General features: G+C 47.3%; 1 protein-coding gene across 2 annotated transcripts; it reads left to right on the top strand.

Annotated features, from left to right (window-relative positions):
* Positions 1-5,208: 5,208 nt before the first annotated feature.
* Positions 5,209-12,775, top strand: LOC123077555 (transcription factor GTE9). Of its 2 annotated transcripts, none has more exons than XM_044499839.1 (10): positions 5,209-5,700; positions 6,010-7,258; positions 7,351-7,488; positions 8,150-8,217; positions 8,696-8,759; positions 11,336-11,395; positions 11,496-11,608; positions 11,692-11,734; positions 11,817-11,938; positions 12,023-12,775. In XM_044499839.1, exons 1-10 carry the CDS (start codon positions 5,671-5,673, stop codon positions 12,272-12,274), a joined length of 2,139 nt encoding a protein of 712 aa, XP_044355774.1. In that variant the 5' UTR covers positions 5,209-5,670; the 3' UTR covers positions 12,275-12,775. The 2 variants fall into 2 exon arrangements, with proteins under 2 accessions (XP_044355774.1, XP_044355773.1); XM_044499838.1 differs by having other exon boundaries at positions 6,007-7,258.
* Positions 12,776-13,116: the final 341 nt, after the last annotated feature.

Raw genomic sequence — 13,116 nt, 5'->3', positions numbered from 1 at the left:
GCTCGTTCTACAAACGCCCGACATATTCTGTCGCTAAACGCTGAAGATTCAGGCCGCTCTGCTTCCCCTGTGATTTTAGGAGGTAGAATTAGAAACACTGTTTTTTCAGGTAGAATTAGAAACAAATATAAGACCATTTAGTGAGGGATTATGTTGTAAAATTCCCCTAGGATGCTTCAGCTTCATGCCACACATAAGGTGTCCAGCGTGCAGCGACACCCCCTGGTGCTCCTTCTTGGACCTCACTAATGGTTGGGGTGCCACCCTGTGGCGCCGCTTGACAGGAAGTTATGTGCATGTTTTCATTTTAAAAAAATACAGAGTCCTCACCTCCGTCTAAAAAAACATCTTAGAAAAAATCCTCACCTTCATCTAAAAAAAGTAAAAAAGAAAAATTTCCACTGCAGCCTACCAGCGAGTGCCACTTTGCACAACCCTCCATTTAAAAAGGTCCTCACCTCCATCTTAAAAAATATACATTTAAAAAATAATCCACACCTTCATCTAAAAAAAGTCCAAAAATATTTCTCACCGCGGCCAACCAGCTTGCGCCACATGGCATAGCTGGTTGGCTGCCCTTCATGCGTAGCTTAATGGGTTTAAATTGCCTCTGTCCTAGATCATCACTGATTCAAGGGTTTTAAGGTCCGATTTTCCTTTTGATTTCTTAACTCTTTCTCTTTTGCAGATGTTAGTTAGGGATTGCCCTTTTGATTTGTGAACTATGCCTGTTTTATCATTGCCGCACACCGGTGGTTTCCATAATATCCTTGTAGTTGTTTGCAGGATCATCTTTCAAACTAGGATTCTGGAGAAGTTTACATTACTGTAGAACTCAGCCCTTCCCGATGTTGTTGCTTGTTGATTCCATTATGCAAACTCATTAGCATTTTTTCCATATTGCGTTTTTTTCATATGTTTCTTTTCCATATTGTGGCTCAAATATTCTAGAGTACTGATTTTTTTAAAGGTTGTCACAGAGTCGACCATGATTCCCTTTTTCTAAAGCATAGTTGTACACTTGCAAGTAGAGTATTTGGTTTCATCACGTCGCGAGGACTAAAAACATATTTGCTTGAAGAGGTAATGTATTGCTTGAGGCTCTATGACCTAACTTAGGCCACGTTATTGGGTTTGGTTCAAAAGCACAACCACGCTTAACTTTTTATTAAGTTCTAAGTCATTTATATGTGTCTTTTTTTATTGTTACTAGCCGACATTCTAACAAAATTTGATATTTTGAATATATTATATAGTCTATTTCTTTGAAGCTTGAATCACTAAGAAGGATAGAATGAGAAATACTGGTGTGATAGAATATATGAGTTCCACGACGCGCACCCAATGGGGAGGAGGAAAAATGTTATTCCTTTCTTACCATCTTAGCTAGATTATGACACTTTTGGCTCCCCAAATAATATAAAGTGCATCTTAAGTGATTTAATAATATCTCTTTTTTTTGCTCACGGGGGAGGAGAGATTGTGTGGACGACCATAGAAAAGCTTGTCGAGAGCAATTTCGAGTAGTACCAGCACCTATGACACTCTGAATCCCTTTGAGCCCGCCTCTCGCGTCAAGTACACATTCACTCCGAGTAACACCTGGCATTCACTCTACAAACTAAACCAATAATAATATAAGTAGCACGACATTTAATAGGTTCAAGCTATCCTTCATGATTAAACATCTTTGTCAATTCTTCTTCAGATATGTTTGCATTTGGCATTGCGAATTTGTAATTAGAACTTGGGCGCTGCTAGGCGTCAACCGATTGATTTCTCCAGGAAATCAGTCGGGTCATCAGCCGTTCGATCCGTTGTCTCTCTGCCCTTGGATAGGTCCACGCATGTCGTTCTCCCGCATCGCACCAACCGCCCCTGCTTTCAATCTCGTCTTAGCCGTAGCAAGGCGGGCAAACAAGACGTCGCGGCTGCAAAGCATCACGGTTGCCGCCGGCAAAAGCTGCACCGCAGTGCCTGGAGTCGTCGCCGAGTGCTGCATGGCAACGCCGGAAGCCGCCGACGAGCGCTTCATCATAGCACTGAGCGCTGCAATGCAAACATCCGGCGTCCGCGGCGCCGCCGGCCATCGCTACCCACAACGGTGGTGATGTTGCATTGCAGCAGATGGTCCGTTGCAGCCTGGCGGCGTGGTGCCGCTGCCACACCTTGACGCTGATGCTGCTGGTAAGCTGCAGATGCAGCTGTCGCGCTTGTCGTTGCTGCATTGCAGGCAGCAGGTGGACCGCTGCAGCCCGGCGGTGTGGTGCTGCCGTCATGCCCTGACGACGATGTTGCTGGTCAGCTGAAGATGCGGCTGCCCACGAACGGTGGTGCTGCGTTGCACCAGGAGGTCCGCTGCGGACCAACGGTCTATTGCCGCTGCCACGCCTCGACGACATTGATGCTTTGCAGCGGGTGGTCCGCTGCAGACCGGTGACGCGGTGGCGGTGGCGCTGCCATGCCTCGGCACGATGCTACTATGCAGCAGGGGGTGGCTGCTGACTCTACAGCCTGCGGGTGGCGGCGGTTGATGCGTTGCCGCAGGTCGACAGATGCAATCGCTGCTGTCGTGACGAGTGCCGTGAAGCGAAGATGGTGGCCTACTGCGGGTGCCGGCGGCGCTGACTGACTGCAATCTGCGAAGGGCTGCTGTGAGCCTCTCGCCGGATTTGGAGGAGAAGAATGCCGGTGAGATTCTCAGAGAAGAGATAGAGGAGTCAACGCATGGGGAACGAGTAGCTCGCTTCGCTCGCACATGGATAAGGAAGAAGGAGAGCGGTGCGTGCATGGCCCACTATGACGCGTGGCACGCGCTGGACGCGGTTTAATTCTTGCTGGGATCAGTCGGGCAATAGTAAGGCTTTTCCTTAGAACTTTGAATAACCCTAAATTTGAAGAACTTTCCCCCCATGTCATCCACTTTTTTCTCGAATATCTCCACCATTAATGATTTTGGAGAAAATTATATCGTATCCATTTGTCAAGATGGATGGGCGCGACAACGCGCTCTTTTATGTTCTAGTTAGCAGGAAATGAGGACCTCCCAAAGAAGTAGGAAATGAGCACACATGGAAATCAACGACCCTGCGCCGCGGCAGGAGCTCGAGGGATGAACACGCAAACGCTTGTAACCTAAACCTTAGAGCAACTCTAGCAGACCCCGCATCCCGCCGGCCCGCAAAACGTGTTTGCAGTTTGCGCAAAACCGCTTTTGCGGGCTGGCTCGGGCTGGCACAGATGCAGACCCCCCCAAATGGATCCGTAAAGAAAAATATCCGCGGCCGGCCTCCAGTCCGGCCGCTGCCGCCCCTTCCTTCAGCCGGCCGCGCCGGCCGCGCCCCGTCGCCCGCAGGCCATGCTCTGTCGCCCGTCGGCCGTGCCCTGCCCCTGCCGGCCGCGCCCAGCCTCGCCGGCCACGCCCCGTCGCCTCCGGCGTCCGCGCACAGCTTGCCGGCCACGCCCCGTCGCCTCCGGCGTCCGCGCCTTACTCTATTGCCAGCCGAGCCGTGCCCCTTTGCCTGCCGCGCCGGTAGGATTCCGGCGGCCAAGCTGGGGTCATGGGAGGCCACGGTGATGATGAGCTCGTCCAATTCGAACCGGTGGAGATCGATTGCGGCGGTCTAGTGGCCTTTTTCGGTGTGCGGTGATGAATTCCGGCGAGTTTAGGGCGGATTCCGGCAAACTCCGCGGCGGCGTGTTTGCTCCGACGAGGTTTGACCGGTATACGGGGCCCCCTAGATTCGGCCTTCCAACCTCCAAAGATAAGGGTTTCGGGTGTGCATTTGCGGTGGCCCTTAAAAATTTTACGGGTTGGACCGCTTTTACGGTTTCTGTTCTGGACACTTTTTTGACTCGAAACTGTAAAACGCAAAATTTTTACGGGTTTAACCACTTATGCGGGGTCTGCTAGAGATGCTCTTAGCTTGTCTTGGGGCTGAGCAACCCCATTTCTTCTGCTCCTCCGGGTGTCGAGGACTCGCCATTCGTGTGTACGAGGCCACGACACCTACCCCTGTAATTCTATTTTTCCCCTATCAATGCAATGATGCGCTGGCTCAGCGTATTCGAGAAAAAAAAAATAACGACCCAACCCAGTAGCTTCCGCTTGCCTCGCTCATCTTTTTCCCCTCGCTCGCTCATATGAAGAAACAACCCGACAAACCCAGGTTCAAACTATCAGAAGAAATAATACCCTACATTTTGCTTATGTTTTATTGTGTTCGTGTGTGTACAAAGATCATGTAAACAATCAATAGATTGTAATGTGTTGTCTATGAGTCAGCCCCTCGGTTTATACAGATTAGGGAGGAGGGGGGGGGGGGCCCCAGGTACAAGATCATACTCGGCTACGTAGCGGAGACGGTCCTTCATGGATCCAACGTCTTAGAGTATACTTCAAGTCTCGTGGATCTTCCTTCTAGTCGTCATGAGACGCTCGAAGTGGCCTAGGACGGAAACGACATGGGGACCTCGGCCTAGCCCATTAGGTTGGGAGTTGACGTGGTGAGAGTCCCCTTAGCCAGGACACCATCAGGAATTGCATAGTAACCGCTTCGCGTGGAAAGGATTTTTTTCGACTAAGAGGGTTTCGGACGGGACCAAAGTGTCAGACGGTACGTGGCGACGCTCTGGCGTCCTTCCCGATTTGCGTCCGATATACAAGAAAACGGACAATTGAATTGGTCCGCAGGAAAACAGGGTACCGTGTGTTGGAAGAGAAATTACGTCCTAATTAACGATTGTGGGCGTTGTGATGACCCACCCCTAAGTAGGATTTTCCCTATCCCGTACGTGGTCCCCTCGCTCCATTTTACCAGGACCCACCTGCTTCCACGTGTCACCAGCCTTCACGTCCAGGTCACACCGCTCTCCGGCCGTCACCCGCCCAGGCCGCTCCCAAAACAGTACGGTACCGCACCAAACTTACTCAACCACAATGACATGTGGTCCCAGAAACCTTGTTGCCCCACCATACATCGTCGGACAGCGCGCGATCCTTCTCCAAACCAGAAACCTTCTGGAAGAAAGTCAAAGCGCGCCCCGCTCCACGTCACGTCGGTCCCGGCGGGCCCCGCGCCTACGTCTCTCCCTCTGCCCGTCCGATCCCCGCCAACCGACGGCCACGATCCGGCACCCACCGCCCCTCGTATCTCCCCTCTCCTATAAATACCAACCTAGAGGGAGCACCAGGCCCCCGCGCGTCAAGTCGCATCGAATCGTACCGTTTCGCTCCGCTCCGCTCCACTTCGGGTCTCGACTGGACCAGACTCGTACGCAGGATCGGACTCTGCTTTGGGTTCGGGCTCGGTCGCTTTGGCGAGGCAAAGGGGTTCGGGCTCGGTCGCTTCGTCGAGGAAAAGGATAAGCAGGCACGGACGCGCACCGCACCGCACCGCACCCTGCACCTCCCGTCCTCCCGTCTCGCCCGACGCCACGGCCGGACCCCGGAGAATCCACGCCGCGGCCGCTCGCGCTCCCGCTCCCAGGAGGCTCCCGCGGCCCGCCCGCCCGGCTCCCCGGCGGCCGTCCTGCCCACAGTAGGCGGAGGGCGGAGGCGCTCGCCGGCTCACCGTCGAGCCACAACCGCGGATCTGTCCTCAAGCCGCAGACGCCGAGGTATTCGACGCCGCGCAGGGGATCACGGGGCGCGTCTCGGGCTCGTTCCAGATGCCAACGACCTCAATCTCCAAGCCTAAGGTGAATTAATCCCCTTCCAATCTGAAATCCGGTCGTTGACATTTACATTTGCTTCTGTTTGGATTTAGATCTGATTGATTTCACTAGTGAAAAATTAACAAATGATGCTGTCATATCCCGCTTTCAAGCCATGATGACATAGGCTCGCTTGGTACGGATTGGTCCTAGGGCCAGGTGTAATGTTAGGGTTTTGCTGCACAACATTTGAGTACCTGTAAATTTCGGTTTGTGTGCTCTCATTTCAATCCGCGTGAGGTTTCAATTTGGTGCCTGTGTGTGTGGCTGAAGCTGTTTGTCATTATTCAGCAGGTCTGCGCCTCGCTGGCGCCTGGTAACATGACACCAACGGTCCGCATGGAGTGCGGGCCGCAGATGCAGACTAAACGGAGCTACGATGAAATAGCTTACCGGGGCGCGGGGTATGCAGAGACTGTGGGCGAGTCAGGCAGCCCTGTTTGTGCTGGCTTGGAAGGTTTCTCGGCGCGAAAACGCAAGTGCATCAGCCTTAATACTGATGGCTTTGATGTGAAGCGAGAGATCTTTGTCCCGTCTAAGATGTCGTCGTCTGAGCGGCGCTACCTTCGGAAGAGATTCCGGGCAGAGCTTGATTCGGTTCGAGAACTCCTCAAGAAGCCAGAGTTTTTGTCCGTCATGCCTGTCAGCAAAGCACCCGCGTTCTCATCGTCAGCTGCCCCTCGAGCTAAAAAAGTGCAACGGGGGAGCCATGTTGTCCGTGGTGCCAAGGGACGCTTCTTGCCGACAAAACCCCGGCCTGAAACGTCTACAGTGTTGCCTGAAGCTACAATTCTCAAGCAGTGCGAAGCTATTCTGAAGAAGCTGATGACTCAGAAATGTAGTCATATTTTTAATGATCCAGTAGACGTGGAAAAGCTGAACCTTCCAGATTATAATGACATTATCAAGCACCCGATGGACCTTGGGACCATCAAGAAGAAGCTAGATTCTGGTTCCTACGCAAGTCCATCTGATTTTGCAGCTGATGTCAGGCTGACTTTTAACAATGCGATAACTTATAATCCTCGAGGGCATGTAGTGCATGATCTGGCCATTCAACTGAATAAAATGTTTGAGTCCAGATGGAGAACAGTTGAGAAGAAGTTAGCTACTGCCGCCACTAAGCCACATGTTGAGGTTGATAAGGCCGACTCAAAGAGGAGAAAGACCCCTCCCGTGGAACGCAGTAACTTGTCAATAGACCGTGTCAGGCCAACTGAGATTGTGAAGCCAAAGATGACAAAAGAGGAGAGAGAAACCTTGGGAGACTGCTTAACTTCTTTGGCCGAGGGTCCAGAAGAATTACCTGGTCACATCATTGATTTGTTACAGCAGTGTATGGAGAACAATACAGAGCAGCATGGGGATGGAGAGATAGAGATTGATATCCATGCACTCAGTGATGACGTACTATTTGAACTGAAGAAGCATGTGGACACGTATTTGCAAGAAAAAGATCATCAGCAGACAAAATCTCAGCCCTCTGAGAATGAGGCTGTGAATGTTTCTTGCCTCAGTCACTCGTCCACAAATCCCTGCAAAGGTATATTGTCGTGTACCCTTTCAGGTTCTCAATAGATTTAACTTTAATGCCGTCAATGCAGTTGTTAGAGATCGACTTTTTTGTGCACTCAGGTGCTGAGCCTGTTGAGGAGGATGTCGACATTTGCGGCAATGCATCCCCTATATTGATAGAGAAGGATCCACAGATCAGAACTGACAAATGTGGCAGCCCAAGTAGTTCCAGCAGTGACTCAGGATCTTCATCCAGCGGTGTGTACATATGAGTTATTTAGTTATCTATATATTTGTGTTTACCATAGGATACATCCTTGTAAAACATGTTTGTCCGCGACAATTACTTCGAGTCTTTGACCTCCTTTATATTTCCCTTCTCATGTTCTTTTTATAGAGGTTTGTGCTTACGCTAGTTCATATTTCTTAATATATCTTTGGCTAAACTTTACTAAACTTTGAATTTATGAGTTCACGTGAGGTTGTGAAGCATAAGTTGAGAAGCAAATATTTTTCACTATAGGTGGTACCATCTGAAATTCAGAATATTTTATGAGATTGGCATGTGCTTCAAATTTGTGCTTGTCATTTATCTTTTGAAACTATTATTAGCAGTATCCATAGAAACTTAACTATATAGTTAGGGCTTCATGATGTCAGTGTCACACAGGATGGCAGAATGCCATCCTGCAATTAGCTCGCACTGATTCTTAGTGAACTGATGTGGTGCAAGGGGTCATTAATAGCTGCAGGGGCACCATAGATGCTTTATTGAAATTATTATTGGGAACTATAGATACTTTGTACCAGTTATTATTTTTTAAACAGTCAGCCCAGTTGTCTACAAGACCCTACTGTATTCGATATATCTATCATGTAAAGGTGTCCTCAGATCGTATTTGCTATGTTGGTAATGCAGATTCTGACTCAGGCAGTGACATTGAAAGCGAACCAGAAAAAGTTGTTAGCCCAGCAAAGCTTGCGAAGGTACTTTGGCAATTTTTCACTGGGTGATCCTTCAATTAAGCCAGTTAATGCAATAAGGACTATATTGTTAGTGAAGATATGGACCAACGGAGTGTGTTAGCAGGATTAATTCCCACCAATTCTTTCTCTCCTTGGCTCTCTACATCAATCCATTATTCCCTTGTCATTTTCTTTACCGCCTCTGTAGTCTTACCAGCCCTTATGTTCGCAACTTGACCCTCCTTGTCCAATTTTTCTCTGATAGTACCATGCCATATTAGTATCTGCAGTTAGCTTTGTAACTTACTTCATTGGTTGACTTGCCTTAGTCAGACCAAACCAGATAACAGAACGGTGATCTGGTTGCTCTACCTTTACACTAGTCTGGGTCAAGATTACGATATTCAGATCTACCAATGTCATGGCAAGAGTTTGTCATTTCATTTCCAATGACTGGCCAACCTTTTCCGCTGCAATAATTGGTTTATTCTAATTGCAGGGACCAGAACAACCTGCAGAGCAAGTCAAGAGTGATGATGTTATTAGCCCTGTTGATGCGAACCGTAAGTTTTATCCCCATGCTCTTTAGCTGCTTGTTGTGACGAGCTTTTCTTAATCTACCTTTAGGGCATGTGCAACAGTCTAGACGGCTCCAGTCTATAACCTCTGTCCATGTCAGATTTAGTCTGCAGTACAGACATCCTCTACAATGCATTGTCTAGTTAGTTGTCTGTATAGGCACTAAATTTATGGGAAACTTGAACGAATCCTCGAAGGAAAAACGGCTGATTGCAGACACCCATCGTACAACGGGAGGAACGCTGTCATTAAGGAGCTATTTTTATGCGTTTAGCCGATCTGTAATTAATAATTATACAGACGGACAGTTTCTCTCTCATCCTTCTCTTTCATCGACGTGACCAAAATTTCTATGTTACCCTGTTGTACATGCCCTTACTAGTTAGATGTCTGTGGGTTGCCACAGACTAATGATAAAATATACAGATACATTATTTGCTATGAACATACTCCCTCCGCTTGGAATTACTTGTCGCAGAAATAGATGTATCTAGAACGTATTTTTAGTTTTAGATACATCCATTTCTACCCATTTCTGCGACAAGTGAATGCAGTTTCTCACTATGTGACAAATCCCAGCATGTTTTTTTTCCAACCGCCCCCAAGGCAACTTGCACCTTGCTCCCACCTCCGTAGGATATATATCTCTTTCAACCCTCCCTCGTTAGTATATGTTGGATATTTTTCTCATCATCATCTCTTTCAACTCCATCGATGTAGTGTTGCTGTTGTGTCCCTCAATCATTCTGCCTCCAGTTATATGCTTGCATTCTTCAACTCTAGAGGGAGCTCCGATCACCTCTTTGATGGATGGATGCGCATTAAATGTCTTGCTTTCGTGTTGAAAACGATGAGTAAAGGAACATGTTAAACAACAGCACTCATCACATTATATTGAACAACCAAGTTATAAGCACTTCGAACAAAGACAATTACCTGGTTTCTAATTATCTAGTAAACATTGTATTTTACTCATTCCCCATCACCTCTTTGCCTCTTTGGTGGCTGTTGCGTGCCTGGGCTTTTTTCTCCCCACACGCTTTCTTTCTCCTCACAAACCGCCACTTGCATCATGTCTTCTACAACTTTGGTGACTAGCGGGTGCTCGTATCATCGTGAAAACAATTTGTCATATTTGACACGCTATTAGTAATGAGAATAGTGAATATGTGACATACAACCACAATAGGGTTTATGCTGCATATTGAACCTAATGGTGACAACTAGCATTGTTTGTGCTCCTCTTGTTGGCTTTGTTCCGCCCTGGATCAAGTAACATTCTCCTGCTTTTTTTTCATCTCCTCGTGGTCCAGGAAAGGATGATACCGTAATCCATATACACACATGTATTATGTGAAAGATATACAAACAAGCGAGTAGATGTATAAATAGGAAGCAACCATTTTGTTAATTCTCATCCATGAATCACAAATTCAACAGGACATAAACCTTTTTCCAGGTCATGAGATGCTGCTTTTAGGGATGTAAACCTGGTCCCGTTTAAGCCCACTTATTGGTCTAACAGTTCAATAAAAAAATTCTGAGGAAAATGAACTATCGAGCTAACTAAACGGGACTTGTGGGCGCCATTTACATCCCTAGCTGCTTTGGCCAACATATTAGTAAGAACATCTACAACTAGATTAAAAATGAGTGGGGATAGGGGATCTCCTTGTCTAAGGCCTTCGCCAGTCAGGAAGAAGTCATTCATGACCATTAAATTTGACTCCCAGAGACCCCCCATGGGTGATACACCCACCACCAAAAGCCTTACATTGTAGCAGCTCTTCTAAAAAATCTAGATTGACAAAATCAAAAGCTTTCTCATAGTTTAGCTTAAGCACTAAACCCTGACTTTTTGGATGAGTGGACTGAGTGTAGCACCTCATGGGCAGTGACCACACTCTCTAGAATATATCTACCCTTAATGAAAGCGGATTGATTACTACTCCCTCTGGAAGTAGCAATTAGTGTCTGCAAATCAAGCTAATCCTATTAGTCAAGACCTTGGCGAAGATCTTAAAACTACAATTAAGCAGGCATATTTTTTGTCTAAAAATTTCCCCATAGCAGTAGCATCAGCCTCCTTAGGGATGAGGGTTAAAATTGCAAAGTTAAGCCTATAAATATCTAGTTCCCCTTTATTAGAGAAATCCTGAAACATGTTCATGGCATATCGAGGCGATGATGAAGGCACGGCGGAGTGATGGCATGGCATATTGAAGTGTAGTTGCATAGTGCTACGCCGCCTGGAGCGTGGGGCACCGCGCCGAGCGGGGTGGTTCTGATTCGTGAGCCATAGTGGTTTGGACACAAGCACTACCAGGTCGGGGGTGTAGGTGGAGGATGTGCTGATGTGTGGTTGTTTTTATAATGTGGGTCTTTTTCATGGGATTATTTTTGTGGGGAGACGTGGGCAGCAGATGTTTATTTTGGTTTTCTCTTTTACGGTAAAAGATTGGTGAGGGTGAGGACGTGGGAGGTCAAACCATTACGACGGCAGACTCCCCTAATATTTAAGATTTGTCATACTTAACATTTACCATTGATTAAATCACAGAGACTGCTGCTGATGTGGAACTCCGTGAGCAGGACAATGAATCCAAGGCTGCACCTGAAGGTAAGCATGATTATGTAAGCAGGCTCCTATGAGACCACCAAACCGTCTTGGTGCATTAATCTGGTCGGATCATCTGATCCTTTCCCAATGAAAAATATAGGGGAGAATGCAAAACCCGACAGGCAACTCTCCCCGGACAAGCTCTTACGAGCAGCTGTTTTGAGGGGCCGTTATGCTGATGTAATTGTGAAAGCTCGTGGGATTCTCAGCCAGGTCTGGAGGCTTTTATGTCTAGCTTTATTTCCTTCATTATTGGCTGCACCTCTTCCTGACATGTAATTACCTAATGAGCTCAGGGTGGAGATAAACAGGAGGAGCTGGAGAAACTGCAGAAGGAAGGTAAAAAGCATACACACATGTTTGTTTGCTGCCAAGGAGTAATCTCCTGCTTTTCTAAGAATTGTCTTGCTTACGGACACAGAGAAAGAACGGCTTTTGGCTGAAGGCAATGCAGCTTTGGAAGCCCGCAGAGCTGAAGCTGAAGCTGAATCTAAGCGTAAGCTGGAGCTTGAGAGGGAAAAGGCTCGTCAGGCCTTGCAGGAGGCAAGTGATATTATTTGCTGCTGCTATGAAACTAATCTTCTGTCTTATTATAGCTAAGAGTTTGTTCAAACCTGATTGATGCAGATGGAGAGAACTGTAGAAATTAATGACATCGTCCATCCCAAGGACCTAGAAATGCTTGGTACAGTCACCACCGAACATATTGTGAGTTCTGTTGATGAGACGAGTCCCGAGCATTCCCAGGATGGCCTGCCCAGTTTTCTTCCTGGTTCGGGCAGCATGTTGGAAAAACTTGGACTGTTTATGAAAGTGGACGAGGAAGAAGAGGAAGAAGAGCCATGCAGCAAAGGTGCAGAGGACGGAGAAATCAACTAATGTGTGTTGGCATGTTGGAGCCTTGTGGTCAAAGACAGAACAATCGCCTGTTTCAGCCGATGCACATAGGGAAATTGCTGGGTAGCTGTGCACATGTCGGACATTTTTTTCTCGAACGGTGCACAGAATACCCTCAAATTTGAGAGGTGTTGCTTGCAGGATGCGCCCGCCCTTGAAAGGGAATTGAAGGGAGGATAGAGATCGAGGCCACCGTGTACAGCTGCAAATGAAAATGGAGTTCATCTCTCAAATGAACTATTTCTCCCAGATCAAGGTAGTTGGTGCGGGCTGTTGTCGGGTGTATTCATGTGATACGTAGATCTCATGTAGAGCCTTGGAAATTACACGAGGACCAAATGGTTCTCTCACGCTGCTCACCTCCATGTGCGCTGTGATCCAAGTGCGTTTTCCCTTAGTGGCTAAGCATAGCTTCTCTTCTTAGTTTTGGATGTTTGGTTGCTTCTTCCTGCTGTAAATTCAAATTTTGATGTAGCCGAGGAAGTTGCTAGTTGTTTGCTGGGCGTCTGCGAAGAACGGCTATTGCTATTCTTTTAACAAGGAAAAAACGTACCAACAGTACACAGAAAACCTGAATTCATGAAGGGCATTGTCCTTGATTGGAACCGCTAAAAATAAACAATTAGTTAAAAGTAAAGTCAAAATTTAACACAAAATATGAAAAGGACCAATAAACCAGAATGGCCAGAATGGCGGTAGTATAGTTTCTAAAGTAAATGCATCGCTAAGGCCTTTCTTTGGAGTCATTTGGTAACATTTTAACATTTGGAGTATTAGTTAAAATTAAAGTCAAAATTTGACACAAAATACGAAAAGGACCAGTA

This window comes from Triticum aestivum, chromosome 3D (assembly GCF_018294505.1).
Source record: "Triticum aestivum cultivar Chinese Spring chromosome 3D, IWGSC CS RefSeq v2.1, whole genome shotgun sequence".
Classification (NCBI taxonomy): Eukaryota; Viridiplantae; Streptophyta; class Magnoliopsida; order Poales; family Poaceae; genus Triticum; species Triticum aestivum.
The sequence above is the reverse complement of the archived record's forward strand: the minus strand, read 5'-3'. Positions and strand labels throughout refer to the sequence as shown.

Coding starts and splice junctions, on each gene's coding strand:
- LOC123077555 (XM_044499838.1), top strand. CDS start 5,671: ATGCCAACGACCTCAATCTCCAAGCCTAAG. Junction 7,489..8,149: donor CTCAGGATCTTCATCCAGCG/GTGTGTACATAT, acceptor TTGGTAATGCAG/ATTCTGACTCAGGCAGTGAC. Junction 8,760..11,335: donor TAGCCCTGTTGATGCGAACC/GTAAGTTTTATC, acceptor ATTAAATCACAG/AGACTGCTGCTGATGTGGAA.